The sequence below is a fragment of the Equus quagga genome, chromosome 1, assembly GCF_021613505.1.
Source record: "Equus quagga isolate Etosha38 chromosome 1, UCLA_HA_Equagga_1.0, whole genome shotgun sequence".
NCBI lineage: Eukaryota > Metazoa > Chordata > Mammalia > Perissodactyla > Equidae > Equus > Equus quagga.
The window spans coordinates 73,804,472-73,823,949 of record NC_060267.1 but is presented as its reverse complement, the minus strand read 5'-3'; the positions used below and the strand labels follow the sequence as shown (position 1 = coordinate 73,823,949).

At 36.8% G+C, this 19,478-nt stretch overlaps 1 protein-coding gene across 6 annotated transcripts in view; it reads left to right on the top strand.

Moving 5' to 3' along the window:
• Positions 1-16,614, top strand: part of LPAR1 (lysophosphatidic acid receptor 1) — a 133,526-nt gene extending 116,912 nt beyond the window's left edge. For all 6 annotated transcript variants that reach the window (XM_046643277.1, XM_046643270.1, XM_046643297.1 and 3 more), the window contains one exon: positions 12,858-16,614. In XM_046643277.1, coding sequence (XP_046499233.1) covers positions 12,858-13,159 — 302 coding nt within the window. In that variant the 3' untranslated portion in view covers positions 13,160-16,614. The remainder of the gene's footprint in view (positions 1-12,857) is intronic.
• Positions 16,615-19,478: the final 2,864 nt, after the last annotated feature.

The window sequence follows — 19,478 nt, the reverse complement described above, 5'->3', positions numbered from 1 at the left end:
ACAGGTTTCTTTGACTCCTCACTCTCTCCCAAATGTCGTCTATTAGCGAATCATACCAGCTTTACCATCAACATAGATCTGTGAGCATCACCTTCCCATGTTCAAAGCCACCATTATCTCTTGACTGGATTATCATGAGACTCTAACTGCTCTCCTTTCGCACTTGCTCCCCCATAGTTTCCAAACACTATCGCCTCCTAAAAGATATTTTACTTATTTATTTTGCTAGTTATCTTTCACACCCCTCCTAGAACCTAAGCTCAATGAGAGGAGATATTTTTTTTCCTATTTGATTCTCTGTGATATCCCCAGTACCTAGGAGAGTACCTGACATATAGTACACACTCACATATTTAGATGAATAATAAAAAAAAAGTTTAGTAGTCTGTAACCTGAAGGCCAAGTAATTCAACTCCTGACAGTTACCAAGAATCAATTGCTTTTGCTCCCAAAGCTGTTTATACCAGGTTATTATAATAATCATGTAATTGGTTCTAGATACATTTACCATAAGCATCTTTCCACAAACATTTTTGTTGTATAACTAATTGGCCATAAGGCAGTTTTGCCGTAAGAGATGAAAATAACTGGTTGATGGTTTGGTTTGATAATTTGTGCTCTGATTTTTATATAAACCGTAGCTCCACATTTCCCATAGAACTTTGGAATGTCTACCAGTGGACATGTGACAATATGCCAACAACAAAAAACAGTGTGGAAGGCTTTTCACAAGGCAAAACAGAGCTCAGCTACTAATGTGCATCCTAGCATTTGGGTACTGAAACCTCTCTCAATGAAGGAAGAGATTTTAGCAATAATAAAAAAGTGCAATGGGTGACAATGAGACAAATCAACATGCCAAAAAAGAAAAAATAAAAGTGTTATACTTGAACGAAAGGCTTTGAAGACAAGTGCTTAGGTACAACCCATGAAATAATATCAGTTATTTGTGTATCTTTGCTATGAATCTATACACATTTTATTTTATTTATTTCTAAAATTCTTTTAAAGGTATGCTTTTTTTTTTGGCAAGGAATATTGGCCCTGAGGTAATGTCTGCTGCCAATCTTCCTTTTTTTCTTTTCTCCTCAAAGCCCCAGTATGTAGTCGTCAGATCCTAGTAAATCCTCCTAGTTCTTCTGCATGGGATGCTGCCACAGCATGGCTTGATGAGCGATATATAGGTCCATGCCCAGGATCTGAACTGGCCAACCCCGGCAGCCAAAGTGGAACGTGCCAACTTAACCACTACACCACTGGGCCAGGCCCCCTACACACATTTTAAGTGTATTCAAATATTTTGTATTTCACAATAAAGCCTTTTTAATTTTGTTATCTTTTATGTTTCATTGTCTTCTTTTTAATGTCCCCCTTTTAGCTTTCATTATTTTATCTTTTATGGCAAAATTACCATACACCTAATTAGTTATACAGCTAAAATGCGGCGAAGATGTCTACAGTAAAGATGCTTACCAGGAAAATACTGGACACAATGTCACTAGTTAAATATTGCATTATCTAATAAAAATGAGTACAACAAGAAAATATTTTCTGGAAAACTAAAGTGAATGCTTTGTTAATATTCAATAAAGGCGAGTTGCCAAAAGAAATTGCTTTAAATTTGCTGGTGAGAACACCTGTAAGTTTGGAGAACAAGGTTGTTGTACTTGACAAGAATTTTAAGTTCTGATTCCACTTTGAAGGACCTAATTTGGAAGTAATATGTGATGCTTTATTGGTGTGGCTTTGCTTGGAAGATGGTGCAGAACTCCACTTAGCAGACCCATATTCAAGTATAAAGCCTTGGCTCCATATTAAGGGATTGGCAAATGAATACAATTTGGTATTCTAAGTTCAAATAAAATATTTAAGGTATCTTTTATAATTTCATACTCTAAACACTTTTTGGATTAATTGGTTATTACCCTCAATTGGGGCTTCTCTTAAGGCATCTGTGTGTGTGTGCATGCTCTTTTTGTTGTTGCTAAACATAATTGGTAGCATTTTATACAAATTTTTCTGTATCTTGTTCTTGTCACTTGATAGTGTATCTTGGAAATCATTTGGTGCCAGCAAAGACGTGATATCTTAATAACTTTAAAAGGTTGAATAGGATTCCACTTTATGAATACAACGTAGTTTATTTTACTTGTCTATTTGTGGTTACTTAGATTATTTCCAAGTTTTAAAAAATTCCTTGCACATGCACAGTTGTATTGTGTATGAATATATCTATAGGATAAATTCCCAGAGACGGCATTGTTGCAGTTTATTTTGATGGCTTTAGAATGGATTGACTTTTGTTCAGGGTTTATGTTTGAATTTGCCTTCTGATATTTAGTCTTAGTTTTGAGCAACCAATATTTTACTCTGAACTTGTAGTTAAATAATTGAAATTCATGTAGAAAAATATGTTTATGATTTGAATCTGCAACTCTGTTTTTATAACAAAAAAATTTTTTAATAAAAGTTTTTGATAACAGGAGATATCTTAGGTACGCAGTTATCATATTATAGTGGAACAGACTGTACTTCCCTCCTGCTTTGCCAAGAATCTGTGCTTCATAAATATCAATCCAGGACATTTGACAACTGTAGGAAACATAGCCAATCTCTAAAAGAATGGTCATATTTACGATTTCTGCCAATCTTCTTTTCATGTCTTTTAGCCATTAAAAACAATATACATATAACTTTTTTAATAAACATTTTTAGATACAAGAATATTTCACAAAATTTTCTGAATTTGCTTTTGGATTAAATTTTAGTTTCCCTCTCATTTTAGTCATAAGAAAATGAATTATAAATGAAATTTCCATTGTGTTTCTTTGTCCTTGAAGTTTGTCTCCTGAGTAATACATACATATCTTGTTGATCCATGCCCGTAGTTCATGAACTGCAAAGAATAAAATCCACAGGATGCTGTCATCAGTTATATTCTGTGAGCATTTTCAGTTATATTTTAGTACTCATTTAGACTTATATCCTTTTGGAAGAATCTTAATTTGTAGCTGAAAAATTAACTGTTGAAAAACTAGTTATAAATTCCATGTTTGTGTTGAACTTTTGCTAGGGGAAAATTTGGTGGTGGGGGGTGGATTTCATTTATCCTTTTAAAGGGATAAATATTTTTCAAATCACCTTGGTAACAGCTGGACCACAGTCATACAATAAGTTTAGCATCACTTTCTAAGTTAGATGGTGTTGGTCTGGAGTTGACAACATTGATTTTCTGTGAGAATTAAGATTTATCATTTTTTAAAATAAGGGGGGAAATTTGCTTTTTAAAAAACTTGCACTCTATCACTAGGTTTAGGAGGCAAAACAGATTTAACTATTCTGAGAATCGGTGAATTATTTTTACACGAAGAATATGTAAGTGGTGTTATCCTTTTTGGTTGGGTCTCAGTCTATTGCATGTGAAAGGAAATAAATCTCATTGTCTTTTTTTAAGACACTAGTATGCAGTGACTCTTCTGAATGTGTATGTGAGTGTGGATAAATATCCGTATACAAATGTACATTTATGTTATATATACATTTATATAGTGTATGTGTGCGTGTATATATATAAATTATACATATTTATATTTTTTATAAGTTTAAAATGTATCTCATTTGAAAGTGGTAAGGGCTTGCAAGAAAATCCTTTGGTAGGCTTTGGACTGGCACTGTTTTTCAGTTTTAGTGGGTAATAATGCTCTGGTGAGCCAGGCTTACCCTCAGCTAGTTCACCCCAAGACGGAGCTGGGTAGAAATCAGAAAACATGTTTAGGAAGGAAAGGGAGCGGCAGTGACCCTCTTCAGTTGGTTTTGTTGAAAGTAAATTCAAGCATTTCCTGTTTTTGTACGCTTACAGGGACCTCAGGGGTCATATGCTACTTCAGGAGAGCATTAGCTACTGTTGGAAGTGGAGCGGGTGTCTGTTTGCAAGGATGTGTAACTCAGTGCATCTTTAGTTTGCTAGCTGTCTCTTGATTTCTTAGAATTTGGAGCTAAGGAGATAACCATGCTAATTTTGTGTTATTGAGCCTTATTGAGGCTTCATTTTCTCTATTCATAGATAAGAACTTTCAGAAGAAGGCACCTCTCCGTGTGTGATTGTCTAATATAATATTCTGCCTACTGATTAGATGGCATCGCTGGATGTTTTAGGTAGAGGAAAAAGCTGGCTTTGGTAGCAGTCCTGTCTTCTTGTTGGGGGGGGGGGGGAGTTCCCCTATTCAGGAAAGTCTCCTGCAAAATGGGTGGACATTCCCTGAAGCGTGGTGACCCGCTCCCCCCATACATTGTATGTAGTGCAGCATCTTACATGGAAACAGAGGTGGTATATGAAACACAAAACAGCTTCAATAAATTATAATTAATATCCTCACAGATTCAAGAGGATATTGTATTGGCCAAATTAGGACACATTGCTATATAAAAACACCAATTAGAACAAAAACCTGTTCCTGAAAATAAAAAATCTGATTGCCTGCTCTCTCTTACTCATTGCTAATAAACCGACAATATTTCTATATTAATTTCATATGCCATCAGAAAAAGGCACAAATTTAGACAAAGCAACATTTTATAAGTGCAAAGTCATATACTAAAATATCTCTAGACTGCAGGACCATAAATGACTTTTTAAATTTCTTGTTTATCTTTTTCTGTATTTTCCAAACTTCCTATAGGGAAAAAAGACATAATAATTCAAGGCATTAGCTTCATACCCTTTAGACATCAATTGCTGAAAGGAAAGAAGCTAGTACTTTCTGGAAAGAAAAGTTAGATTAATGAGAATTATCCTTATCATTCTCTCATAAATTATGTTTTTTAAAAAAAGTAAACTGTGTTACAAATTATTAGGACATAAATGTATGAAAACAGCACATCAATTAGAGTCCTTGCATAAAATTCAGGTAGAGCACTTGAAAAAATCTTGTGAATATTCAAACTTAATATTATGGATGGACGCTGATTATGTGATAAATGGTTAGAACTGTACTTTATATTTAAAAAGTAAGTAAGACAGTTTGAGGGGTAGGATATAGTCTCTCTCCGCACTCCATGATAGCTAGAGCATGGATGTGAGACTTAATCATGGCCAGTCAAATGCCCCTGTATGGGACTTCAAACCTTGAGGATTAATGCAAAGCTGTGTTGGGTCAATTAGTGATTTTTTCAGGCGGCTACTGCAGAACCCAGGGTCTGATGAGGCAGCATCATCCTATTGAACCATTCCTGTGGCATGCAACTTGGCTAATGCCATGTCTCCCTTCATTCCTGACCCAACCTGGCTCTCCACTACTCAGTACATAGATTCTATAGATAATCTACACCAATCCATATTTTTTTTATTGCCGTTAACATTAGTTTATAACATTATATAAAGTTCAGGTGTACATTGTTATATATTTTGATTTCTGTGTAGATTCCATCATGTTCACCACCCAAAGACTAATTACAATCTATCACCACACGCATATCTAAACACTCCTTTCACCCTCCCCACTCCCCCCTTCCCGTCTGGTGACCACCAATCCAATCTCTGTTTCTATGTGTTTGTTTGTCGTTGCTTTTATCTTTTACTTATGAGTGATGTCATACAGTATTTGACTTTCTCCCTCTGACTTATTTCACTTAGCATAACACTCTCAAGGTCCATCCATGTTGTCACAAATGGCCAGATTTCATTATTTCTTACAGCTGAATAATATTCCATTGTGTATATATACCACATCTTAAAGATCCCTCAATGGGCACCTAGGTTGCTTCCAAGTCTTGGCTATTGTGAATAATGCTGCAATGAACATAGGGGTGCGTGTATCTTTATGCATTTGTGTTTTCATGTCCTTTGGATAAATATCCAGCAGCGGAATATCTGGATCATTCGGTAGATCTTTGAGGAATCTCCATACTGTTTTCTATAGTGGCTGCACCAGTTTGCACTCCCACCAGCAGTGTATGACGGTTCCCATCTCTCCACATCCTCTCCAACGCTTATTGTTTCCTGTCTTGTTAATTATAGCCATTCTGACAGGAGTGAGACCAATCAGTATTGTTAACAATAGGCTCATTTTCTGCTATTTAACTATTGCATTATAGTGAGACTTTTGCATATAGGGTCCACCTCATGCCTCTTTGAATGCCTTGTAGCGCCCATTCAAAGACCTTCACAGTGTAGGTGTTAGTGTTTATTTTCCAAACCTTATTTAATGACTTTTCTACTAATTAATTTTCCTTATTTTGGATATGTCTGTTGGGCAGTTACCTGTGACTTGCCAATTCATTCAGAAGAAGATATATTGCTGTATGCCAACCACTGTTGTAGATGTCAGAGATACAGACACGAAACATAGCATTCCTTCCTTTATGAAGCTTACATTCTTGAAGACAGATAGAAAATAAACACGTAAACGGATAAATAGTTTTGGGTATAGATAAGGGATATAAAGATTATAAAATGGGCTAATATAGTGAGGAGAGGGTGCTGCTTTAGCTAGGATAACCAGGGATAGCTTTTGAGGAAGTGATATTTAATAATACATAAATAGACGTGAAGATCTACAGAAAGCGTATGCCTAAGTGAAAGAACTGTAAATGCAAAGGTCCTGAGACAGAAATGGACTTGGTGTATATGGTTAGAATCTAGTGAGTGAGGGATGAGTAGAAAGAAATGAAGTTGAACGTCTGGCAGAGGGGCCAGTCTTCTCTAGGGCATTGTGGACCACAGTAAGGATTTCAAGTAGGAAGTCTTTGCAGGAGTTTAAGCAGGAAAGTGATGTAATGTGAATTGATTTATGCTTTTGAAAGATCATTCTGGCTGTTCTGTGCAAGCTGGACTTTTGGAGGAAGAGGAATTGGTTAGGAGCCTGTTGCAATAGGCAGATCGAAGGTATTGCTTGCTTGGCTAGGGTTGTAGCCATGGAGAAGTGGTTTCTGCTGGCTGTTCCCAAGCACAGATGTTCTGTTATGAGAGGCAGTACTAGCATGCGAGCCACTTCAGCATGTGCTTCCCAATGTACAGTTGCAGGATGAGATTTAGAGCCTGTTGTAGGATATGGAGCATGTATGTATATGATACTCACTTCTTAACATGAAAGAGAGTATAAAATGCCAGAAGGAAGGCAGTGTTGGCATTCCCTCATCTATAGGAAAGCCAGCATTTATTAAGGGGCTGAAACTTTCACCCAGGAATATTAAAAAGAGATCATAATGAGTGTTCTACTCAGCTTTGGAGATCTGTGTGTTGTTAATGCCCTTTTCTAAAAGATGAGTGATGGAAACACTGGAATACCTCACACAGTGAGTGAAATCATGAAACCTTAAATGTATAAATAATTTACTATGACCATAAAGAGGTAGAAGTGTTGGGCATTAAACTAAACGAAGTAGAATTGGTATTAAGATAGAAATGACTTATTGTGGAGATATCTTAGTTGCATTAATTTTATCTTCTCAATGTTCTGGAAAATGGATTTTATTTATTTGGTTTTTTGAGGAAGATTAGCCCTGAACTAACATCTGCTGCCAAGTTTCCTCTTTTTGCTGAGGCAGATTGGCCCTGAGCTAACATCCGTGCCCATCTTCCTCTATTTTATATGTGGGACACCTGCCACAGCATGGCTTGATAAGTGGTGCATTGATCTGTGCCCAAGATCTGAACCCTGGCGAACCCTGGGCTGCTGAAGTGGAGCGTGTGAATTTAACTGCTACACCACCAGGCCAGCCCCTGGAAAAAGGATTTTATAATTAATCTAGGTTATTCTTTTAGAAGAAGCTTTAATCTCAAAAAGTCTCCAGTACAATGACCCCCTAACTGACCTAGGAATAAGCTTTATATCTGTGGTCTGTTATCTAACATAGCCTCTTTTAAGGGAGATATTTTAGAAGGATTTCCTAGCTAGCCAAATCTTATATGTGTACCTTCATAGCAGAAATCAGACTATAACTACAGAAATGATCTAAAATTGGATTGGATTCTGGGATACCAAGATGCTTCCCTGAAGGAATACACCTTTTAGTGGCCATAGAAAAAGTGGTTTATGTATTTGAACACTTATTTCCCCCCTTGACCTCTACCGAAGCCTCTGAGATAAGAAGGACTGTTGCTGAGATCCCCATTCGAGAAACAAGAAGAGTGAGGCCAAAGGAGAGGTTAACTTGGACACAGCACCGGTGGAGAATTGATTTAACTTGACTTGTTTTAGATCCGTGGGACGTCTGATTTTTTTTTTTTTTTTTGGAAAAACACAAATTTGCCAGCCAGACTGGAAATGCTTTCTGTTTTTTTCATCAAAAATCTTGGGCTTTCTCCCTGGAGGTCTTCTTTGTCAAAGACTTTTCTTCTCTTTAACTTTGGTTCTTATGTTCCCTATGTAAGCAAAGTTCAACGAGTAGGGAAAAGTCACTCTAGAAAAAAGACTCTAATTGTGGGAGCAGATGGTACGTATTAGTCAGCTGATGGGGTTGTGTCGATTTGAGAGAAGATGCGGTAATATGATCTTGTTCTGCAGCTGTGACCTGTTGTTCCAAAACACCTCCTTCCTCCCTGCTTTTTACATCTACATTCCAGCACCTCTCCATCCATCTTTGTGGGCATTGGAACCCTCACAGATTGATTTGACAGATGTATAAGAAAGGAATGAAGCTCGCTCTAGGAAGAGCCATTTCTGCTGTTTATTCCAGCCCACAGATGTTTTTTGAAAATCCTTCTCCCCATGTTCCTTGTAATGTTGGCAAATCATGCAGAGTGTAACCATTCTTGTTCAGCACACTAAGAGCCAACTTCCCAGGGCTCAAATTGCCATAAGCCTCTCGTGATGTCTTTACAGCATCTCCATCTGAAGTCTTGCTGGTACCTCAAACTAAAGATATATGGAACCAAGGTCATCATCTCTGTTCTCCTCAGAAAACACTAACTAACCCTTTCTCTTGTTATTTCCTCCTTCAGTGAAAGATAGAACCGTTCTTCCTTCACCTAAATGGAAAAATCTAGGAGTCATCCTAGACTCTTTTTATCTTTCTCATTCATTTCATGTAATCTATGTCCTAAATACTTTCCAAATCCTTCCATACCTCTCTTTCCACATTGTCAGTACCTGGATTCAGCCTTTCATTATTTCTCCTCTGGATTTGGAAACGTCTGAGGTTCTTTCCTTGATTTTTATCCAGATCATTTTCTTCTTCCATTCTGTTACAGTGTTGTATATTAAATGAGACTCTGACCCATGAGGCCAATGAAATTAAAATCTTATAGGAGGAGGTACAAGTGAGGATCATTGCTTCTTGTAAGCTCCGGGCTCTTGTAATATGTGGCTAGGTTTGAGAATCAGTGTTGGACTAGAGAAATTTCAAATGTCGTAGCCAGATACACAAGGTCTTCATGACCTTGGACATCTTATCTTCTGCTACTTCTGCTTCTGACTTCATAATAAGTTACCATAAACTGCTTGTGCTTCCTCTTACTTTCATGCTATTGCACAGCATCCTTTGGTTTTAGGCCATGGTCTGTGGGGATTCGTTCATCAGAAATATTCTGGAAATATACAAACTACCTAAAGCCCTGTCCCTACTGAGTAGCACGTTGTTTTATTTGCCGTTTTGGTATAGGGATTGAGTTGACCCATGAGAACCTCCACAATGATTTGGGGCTTCTATGCTTGTCTGTGTTCCCTCTCTTTTCCTTCTTATCCTCCTTATATCCAACTGCAAGTCCTTGTGATCTCTCATAATTAGGATGGTATCATCTCAGAGCTTTTTGAAATGCCGGGTCTCTATGGTCCAAAACATGCTTCCGTCTTCTGCCCTGGAGGAAATCTGCCCTGGTACTGTGCCGCACCCTTTTCACAATGGCAATTGGTAGGGTACAGAGGGCTTTCACATGTTGTATCTCAGTTTCCTCCTCACCACCCGCTACCAGGCAGGCAGGGAGCTATTACTCCTCCACTTTACAGATATGGAGAAGGAGGTTCTTTTTACTCTTACTAACCTGATTTATAAGTGTGCACTTGAGTCTCTACAGATTACGTGTTGATAGGGTCCGCAATGCGCATCTCAAGTCCTATAACCCAGTTGAATTATGGTTGATTAGTTATTACTAAATGGGTTTGGGTGTAGTTTGTTTTTGTTTTTAGAAACTGGGAAGTAAGTCTATAACTTGAGCAAACTTGATTTCATAAAATTCACTCACTATTGTTTAGAAGCCTAATCACCTTGGAATTTTCCAGGCTCCATTTTCCACTTCTGTAGTCCATCTTCATCTTCTGGTCAGTTTGGTCCCTGGCACCTCTGTGAAAGAGGAGAGAAGGGAAGAGAAGAAGGGAGAACTGTATGATTGGTTTTAGATGTTGATTTTTGAGGCCTGTACTGTGAGTCCCTGGAATTACTCCATTGAGTCTTGAAGATCCAAACACAGGGTGTTGGGACTGTATGGTTGGGCTTAATCACAGTACTAAAAACAGTTCCTTTCAGAGAAGAGGGGAGAGGACTCTGAGTTCCTCAGTGAAGTGTCCACATAGATTACTCCTGCATCAGGCCATGGTGTTTCCTACTTCCCATCTCTGATCTAGCAAGGCACCTTGCATTTTTTGGCCCAAAAGTAAGGCCCATGGGCTAGCCTCTGAAACCATGGGTTTATTGAAAATTAGAAGAAATTATAAACAATAAATGACTGTATTTGAATTCTTTCTCTTTTGAATAAAGTCACGCAATTTGAGCAAGTCAGTGAGAATAAAGATGTTCCCTTCTGCTGCCTGGCTGGAGAAAAGGATCATTTTATTTAAAATAAATCTGTTGAGATGCATATTGCTGGTATCTAATCAAGCTCTGAATTTGAGTTCAATTAGAGCTTTGATGAAAGAAAGGGGAAAGGAAACTTGAAAGAATGCTCTTCCATTCATGAAGGGCCTGCGTGTTTTTAGTTTCCAAGTAAATAGAATAATGGGACCATGTATTTTCCATCCAAGCTTTTTCCACCCTGAGAATAATTCCCTTCCTGGCTTCTCAATGAATAATGCATTATTTCTGAAACCCATGAGGCATTCCTTTGATTTTCCTTTATGTTTAGCTTTCTGAGTGATTTTCAAGCAAGGAAATTCAAGGACTTGGAATGAATGCTTTATTAACATTTTTACTTGAAGTTCAAATAGCTCCTTGGCTATTATCTCCTGATATTTGAAATATTTTTTCTTCTCTCTAAGGCAAGTCTAAGGTATTGTATTTATTAGAAAATGAAGCACCTTGGACAGTCTTCAAAGTGAACAGCAGTTTAAAACCAATACACATTTGTGTTTTAGAACAAAGAGCTTTATGGGGGTACTTTTCTCCTTTCTTTATTTTCATTTCCCTGCTGAAAAGGTTCAAAAAAAGAAAGCTCACATTCAAGACTGGCTGTTTGGAGCCTAAATCTCGTTTGTTTATATTTTGTGAAACTCATTCCTTGAGGCTAGTCCAATTCCATGACCCCAGTCCAAGCCTGCATGCACCTAGGCCAATACCATTTAAGTCTCAAGATTCACGTGCTTTTCTGTGATCACCCCTGTTCTCTGTCTGCCCATTGTGTAGCCTGATTATACATATGGCATGAGATGGAGGGGAGGTGAGGGCGCCTACCTGTTCCGTTGGCTCATGTTTTATTAGCCAAGACTCCCCAGCAGATCCTGGGGTAATATGGTGGCAGATTTTAATGCTATTTCACAACCTCCATTTCCCCTGGGAGCCAAATGAGTGATTTCTGAAACTAAATAAACTGGAATTAAGAATATAATCTATATTTCTATTCTTTTTTCAGTTATAGTAAAATCTTAATGGTTCAGAATAGTTGAAGAAAGAACCAAGTTGGTCTAAATTAGTAAAACACCTAAAGCTTAAAATTTGGTTTAAAATAATTTTATTAAATTCAAGAAATAGGGAGTGTAACATATCATTTTCTGGAGTGTGGCCTCTGGAGCCAGTCTCTAAGAGCAGAAATTCTGAGGTTTGTCTCCTGTCTGTCACTTTCCAGTACCATGGATTTGAGTAAGATAACTTTTCTGGGTCTTAGTTTCTTCATCTGTATGGTGGGACTATAATTTCTATCTCATATGGCTCTTGTGCAGATTAAACGAGTTAATATTTGTAAAGCATATAGAAAAGCACTATGTAAGTGATTGTTGAATAAAAATAAAAGTAAACATACATCTTATCATTGGAAATTGCTATTTCCAAAGAGGTCCATGCTACTGAGTAGATAATAACAATATTGTCGTTATTATTGTTATTGTTACTGCTAAGATATACTGAGTGATTATTATCTTAGCACTTGTTTACTCTTTACAACAAACCTAATGAGGTAAATATAATCATTTCTATTTTTCACGTGAGAAAACTGAGGTAAGAAAGTAATGGCTTGAGTTCACCCACTTTATTAAATGGCAAAGCAAGGATTTGAGCCCAGTCAAGGTGAATCCAGAAACTGTGCCTTAACACTAAAGGACATTTGTCACAGTGCTTATCTTTTGCCTGAAAATAATATGCTGTTAAAAACCATATTTTTATAAGCACTGAAGTTTGTATCCTGAAGGCAGTTTTTCACGTCTTAATTGCATAGCAAACTCTGTGTTTTGCTCAAGGTAATCATCATCAGTGTCTCATAAATACTCAATTTTAGTAGGGGCTGAATTAATGAGAGTTCATTAAACTGCTTATTTTATCCTTAAAATTTTTTTCTGATTATTGCAGATAATGAATACTGCGTGTCAGATGATCTGCTGGCTTCGAATCAGTATTTTTATATTGAACTGAAATCATTTTACTTTATGGTTGTTTGTTTCATAATTATATATTTTTATTCTCTCTTTTTAAAATTCTCCTGGTCCTTGTCTTTGTAGGTGCCTTTATTATCTGCTGGACTCCTGGGTTGGTCTTGTTACTCCTCGATGTGTGCTGTCCGCAGTGTGACGTTCTGGCCTATGAGAAATTTTTCCTTCTGCTTGCCGAGTTCAACTCTGCCATGAACCCCATCATCTACTCCTACCGTGACAAGGAGATGAGTGCCACCTTCAGACAGATCCTCTGCTGCCAGCGCAGTGAGAACACCAGCGGCCCCACGGAAGGCTCAGACCGCTCGGCTTCCTCCCTCAACCACACCATCTTGGCTGGAGTTCACAGCAATGACCACTCTGTGGTTTAGAAAGGAAGCTAAGATGAGAAGCAAGCCATCATCCACTGAGGGATGAACAGCCTCCCCCTACCCAAATGCTAGGGCCAGGTGGCATGCGAGAGAGAGAGGAGAAATGAACTCGTACTTAAACACTAACCAATGGCAGTATTTGTTCCTAGACCCAAGAAGACTTGATATATATTGAAAATTAGCTTATGTGACATCCCTCATCCTGATCCCCATTCGTTTTGAAAGTAGAAGGTGGAGATCTTGCAATGGAATTCATAAATAGACTCTGGAGTGTCCATTTAGACTACACTAACTAGGCTTCGAAAGATTTTGTGTGGTTTGGTGCAAGTCAGAATAAATTCTGACTAATTGAATCCACAACTTCATTTATATACAGGCTTCCCTTTTTTATTTTTAAAGGATACATTTCATTTAATAAACATGTTTATGCCTATCAGCATGCTTGTGATGGATAAGCCTAAGACTGTTTTTACACTACCATAACTCCATTTTTTTCCTTATTTAGGAAAACTGTAAATTAGAATTATTTTTTAGAAAGCATGCATATAATGTATGTATGCAGTATGCCTTACTTAAAAAGATAAAAGGGTATTAATTTTAAATCTTCTAGAAAAGAGAAGAACCTAGATTTCGAAGCCAGTATTTGTTTAGGTTATGAAACAAACAATGCTTTGATCACAACATGACCTTTTTTAAAAGTGTTGTAACACATATAAAACAGGGGGAATGTAAATTTATTACCAAAAGAATATGTACTCTAAGAAAGTCATAGAAGATGAAGCATAGTAATATTGTTCCACATATTTATAATAGCCAATACATTCTAATTATCAGTACGTCAGAGGAATTTTTTAATAGCCTGTGTTTTTCTGTATTATAAAATAATACATAGACATTGTTGTAGAAAACTTGAAAGATGCAGAAATGTATAAAACAGAAAAAAAATTACTGATAATATCACAACTCAGAAGTAACCACCGTTAACAGCTTTTCCCCCTGTGTATGCCTATATGTATATTATATACCTTTTTATATAATTGGGATAATATTGTAAACAATTTTATAACCAGTTTTTTTTTTCCACTGCAGAATTGCCACGTTTTCCTGTGGCATTAAAAATTTTACAAAAACATAATTTTAGTGGTTATATAATACTCCATTTAATGGGCGCAACTCAGTTTATTTAACCATTCCCATATTGTTGACTACTTAGGTTATTTCTAATTTTCACTATTATAAATAATGTTGCAAAACTTTTGTATATAGAAAACTTTGTCCATGTAATTGATTATTTTACTTAGGACATATTCCCATGAAGGATTTTTTTAAAATGTGAAATGTCTTTTTATGCTCTTACCTTTTATAAAAAGGGATTTCTTGCTTTGTACCGCATTGGTGGCAATTGTGAGGAAAGCCAGTTAAATTACCTTTTTAGAAAGGAAATACAGTGGTTTCTTTAGTTTAGAGTGACTTTTTTTATATAACAAGATGGCCTAGAAACAGTCAACTGTCATAAATAACCAGGGCACCCTGGTTAATATGTCTAGCAATTCCAAATTTTGTTTGAGGGACTGATTCTCAGCTGTTGGTAGCCATGACTGTCATGTAGAATTGGAGAAAATGCAAAGAAATCAAACGTGCCGAGTGTAGAAAGGATCTTCATATTAAATAGCTTGGACCCTTCTGTATCAGGCAAGTAGTGTGTGTCAGTGTGTGACTGGATGCCATGCATTATCTACGTAAGCTAGTAATTGCACCAGTTTGTTATAGTAAGTAACCAGCTAAGCCACAGTCATGAAGCAAGTATGGGAAAGTCAGGAGTACGTTTAAGAGAAAGATGTCCAGAAGAAAAATGGTTGTGTAGGAAGGGGGAAGTCAGTGCATGGGCACCATTCGAGCAGAGGGCAGACTTGTAAAGTGCCCAAAGTGAAAAGAATGTGAGGAACCAGTTAGCAGAAAGATGTTTGCACATACTTTATACAAACTACAGAGCATCTTATATTGGAAGTGAAAGCAATGAACTTGGACTTTTACTCATGTGCATATATTCTGAAGGCAATATGGACTATTTGAAATTAAAAACATACTAATTGGACCTTAATAAATCATTCTCAATCCGTGTTTTGGTAATGTGTGGTTCTGGTCAGTGCTGTCTCTCTTGTTGGAGAGTCTTCCGGTTTGAATTGCGTGGTGCTTTCCTTCTGTGACCTCTTTTATTTCACTGCCATGAGGGCCAGTGAACTTTGAGGTGAAGCCGTCATATGCTTCCCCAGCTCAGAACTGCTTTTTTCAACCTAACAAGTCTTTCCAGTGTCCAAGAGACGGTGGTTAATGTTGTACGAAAGGAGGGATAACATCTTAGGACAATACTTTACTTCAGTGGTGAAACTGTTAGAATGAGTGTCTTTTGGAAAAACTCTGATTTTATAAAAGCTTATGATGACTTAATGGAAAATGCTCACTAGGAGTTTATCAAGTTACAATGGTCTTTCTGCTTATAGATTTAATAACGAGATAAAAGTGATAAGTATCTTGCAGTTATATGCTAATTGTATTCTTTTCAATATATTGCTAAGAGGTTGGAAAAAGATAGGTTTATGTAAATGAATGCCTCCATGAGTACTGGAAGAGAATGCTGAATCTTAATTTTAGGTGGATGTAAGATTGTTAGAAATCAAATGTTTTGGAGCTCTTCTTCACAAATTACCCACTTCTCACATATTGCTTTTTTTTTTTTTTACTAGTGAAACCATAATTTCCTACACCCAAAACCTCAGCTAACATTTTATAATTAGTCTTGTCAGTTTTCCCATTCTCGTTCCCAATTAACTATTACTTTAGGTTCCACTGTTCATCTTTCTAATTTATTCTATTAGTCTCTCCACTGCTGAAATGTAATTTTGTGATATTGTTTCTAGCCTTTCTTAAACCCAGAGTGTGACATGTGCTAGATAAAAGGCATAGAAATGCTTCTTTATCAGGTCCATTCATTATACCAAGGTCGGCAGAACGTTTTTATGTCAAGATCTTTTGAAACAAATTGCTTGTTTTTTAACACCAATTGAGCATCACCTGATTCCAAACCCTTGGAAGGACTGGGGTTTGTGTATGGGGATTGGCTTGGATTTAGGGACCATCTAACAGAAGAAATGTGTGTAACTTGGAGCCAGAATGGGTCATCAGTCTTCCAAAGCAGGGAGCATTCATTTTATAATATTCACCTGTACATTGTGTAGTCTATGTATAAAATTCTCTAATTCTTTCCTTAAATTATAAGATTCCTATTCATAGATTATTTACTAATAATCTATTTAATGATGTGGCATGTTAAGACCAAAATCTAAAGCAGAGGCTAGCGAACTAAGACTTAATGGCCAAATCCCTCTCTTTTTTTTTCCCTTTGGTGAGGAAGATTGGCCTTGAGCACATGTGTTGCCAATCTTCCTCTTTTTGATTGAGGAAGATTGTTGCTGAGCTCACATCTGTGCCAGTCTTCCTCTGTTTTGTATGTGTGATGCTGCCACAGCATGGGTTGATGAGTGGTGTGTATGTCCATGCCTGGGATCTGAACCGGTGAACTCCAGGCCACCAGAGCAGAGCACACGAACTTAACCCCTACACCAGCAGGTTGGCTCCCAAACGCACCCTTTTTTGTATGATCTATGAGCTAAGGATGAGTTTTACATTTTTAAATGATTGGGGTAAAAGGGACTATTTTGTGACACATGAAAATTCTATGAAACTCAAATGTCAGTGTCCATAAATAAAGTTGTACTAGAACACAACCACACTCACTAGGTTGTGTATTGTTTATGGCTGTTTTTGTACAACAGCAGAGTTGAATAGTTGCAACAGATTGTCCCTCAAATCTAAAATATTTACCATCTGGCCCTTTACAAAAAACGTGTGCCAATTCCTGATTTGGAGAAAATTCCATTTTCAATCATGCTATCCTCATTTGACTAAGTTCATCGGAAGAGGAAGGAGAGATTGGGGACAACATGATCTCTCAAGCTCCAGATTGCAGAGAAAATTATCTGTTGCATTTTTTATAATAAACATGATTTTGAAACAATCTCAGAGTTCACCAAATTTATGGAATATTTTTCCTGAACTGTTTGTAATTCGCCAACATGATGCCCCATTATCCTTGAATAAAGAGTAATTCCTCCAGACAAGGACATTCTCTTTCAGAATCTCGATACGACCATCAAAATCAGGAAATTAACAATGATACATAAACTACCATTTAATTCACATACCCCGTTCAAGTTTAACCAATTTTTCCAATAATGTTTCTTATAGCAAAAAAATCCAGTCTAGGATCACTTTTGTATTTCGTTGTCATATCTCTTGAGTCTTCTTGAGTCTAACAGTCCCTCAGTCTTTTCTCAACCCTAATGACCTTGTCATTTAGAGATCACAAGTCAGTCATTTTACGGAATGTCCCTCAATTTGGGTTTGTCTGATATTCATGATTAGATTCCTCTTATTTATCTTTGACAAAATAACATAAAAGCGCTCCTGTGGTTCTTCTCACTGCGTCCTGTCAGGGAGAACATGATGTTGTTTTGCTCCATTACTGATGATCTTAACTTGGATTACATGATTAAGGTGGTATCTGCCAGGTTTCTCCACTGTGGAAAAACTGTTTTTGTTTTCCTTTGTAATAAGCATTTTGTAGGAAATGTTCTGTTCCTCATCAAAGTTGAACATCTAGTCTTAGCATTCATTAATATTTCTTGGATGAATTAATCATTACGCTGAGGCTTGCCTAATGATGAATTTCTAATTCTCTTTTCGAAATTTATTGTCGATTGTGAGAAAAAGTTATGTCCTCTCCCATTTTCTTATTCATTTATTTATACCAGTATGGGCTCATGGATTCCAGTCTTATCATTTTAAAATTAAACTTTCCTTCTGAGATCACTTTAGATTCCTTTGCAGTTGTAAGAAATAATACGGAGCAATCCTTGTAACCTTTACCCAGTTTCTCCCAATGGTGGTATCTTGCAAACCCAAAGTATAACACGACAACTGGAATATTGACAGTCAAGGTACAGAATAGCTTTATCACCCCCAGCATCCCTCCTGTTATACTTTTGTAGCCACACTTATCTCCCTTACCTCCATCCTGACCCCTAGCAACCACTAATCTGTTCCTCATTTCTTCAATTACATTTTAATTTTTTTATACTGAAACTTCTAAAACTTCCTTACAACCATCATTTCAGGATGTGAGGCTGGTACTCTGTGGAGGAACATCCCTTCCTTCCCTTTAATGTAAGGATACTTCGTATATTAATGTATTTTATTTTAGTCTGTCTAGAGAGAGTTTCGTGATTATAAAATCTACACAAACTTATAAATATTTTGAAAAATACATAAATGAATAAAAATCTCTCCTGTAGGATGGAAGCTAGACCCCAGGTATCTGTTACACACATTACCTGATAAACCCAGACATTCACAAAGTGATGTTCACATCTTGTTTTGTGGAACTCTCAATGTCTTCCCATTGGCATCGCCGGAGCCAGACTTTGTATTACTTTATCTGATATTTTTAATAATTGGTTTCCATCTTACCTCTTAACTTGCTTCTTCTTTCAGGAAAGGAATCTCATTTTACTTTGTATTCTCCACCTCACGTAACACAGTGCTAAGTAGTGCTTAATATTTGCTTCTTTCAGTGAAAGGAAATGTGTGCGCCACAAGTAAAGGCATTCTTGACCAAGAAATGCTCCTTAGTTTCACAACCCTGATAAAGGCTTTCCTTCATGTTTAAGAATATTGCAATTAAAATTAAGTAGAAACAATGAAAAACTAAGGTCATGGCCCTTGATGATGTTTTACCAAGATTAGTTTGTGTTTTCTGGTGTGACTTTAACTTATTTTGATATGCTTTGGAAGATTTTTAATATTACTGTATGTTGAATTTGTAATATCTACAACTTACAGAACACATTCATATAATTTTTATTTTGATCTTTGCAATGACCCTGTTAGACATGAGGAAACTGTCTCAGAGGAACCATTGGGGGCCTAATATTTGTTGTCTATAGAATTATTTGAACCTAATTACATGTTCTTTATATTGCAATCCATAATTCCTCAAATGTATCTATCTTGGCTCCCCAAATAAATTGAGATCCATGAGAGGTACAATATTTTACATTATTTTAATCCTTTAAAGACCTTAGCACAATAAAAGTAATAGAAGATAACATGAGGTCATGAACAGGTGTGTGAATTGTCCTGTGTGGGTGCTCATATTGTTGCAGGTATGCCTATCAATGTCCCAAGCTAGTTATAAATTCTT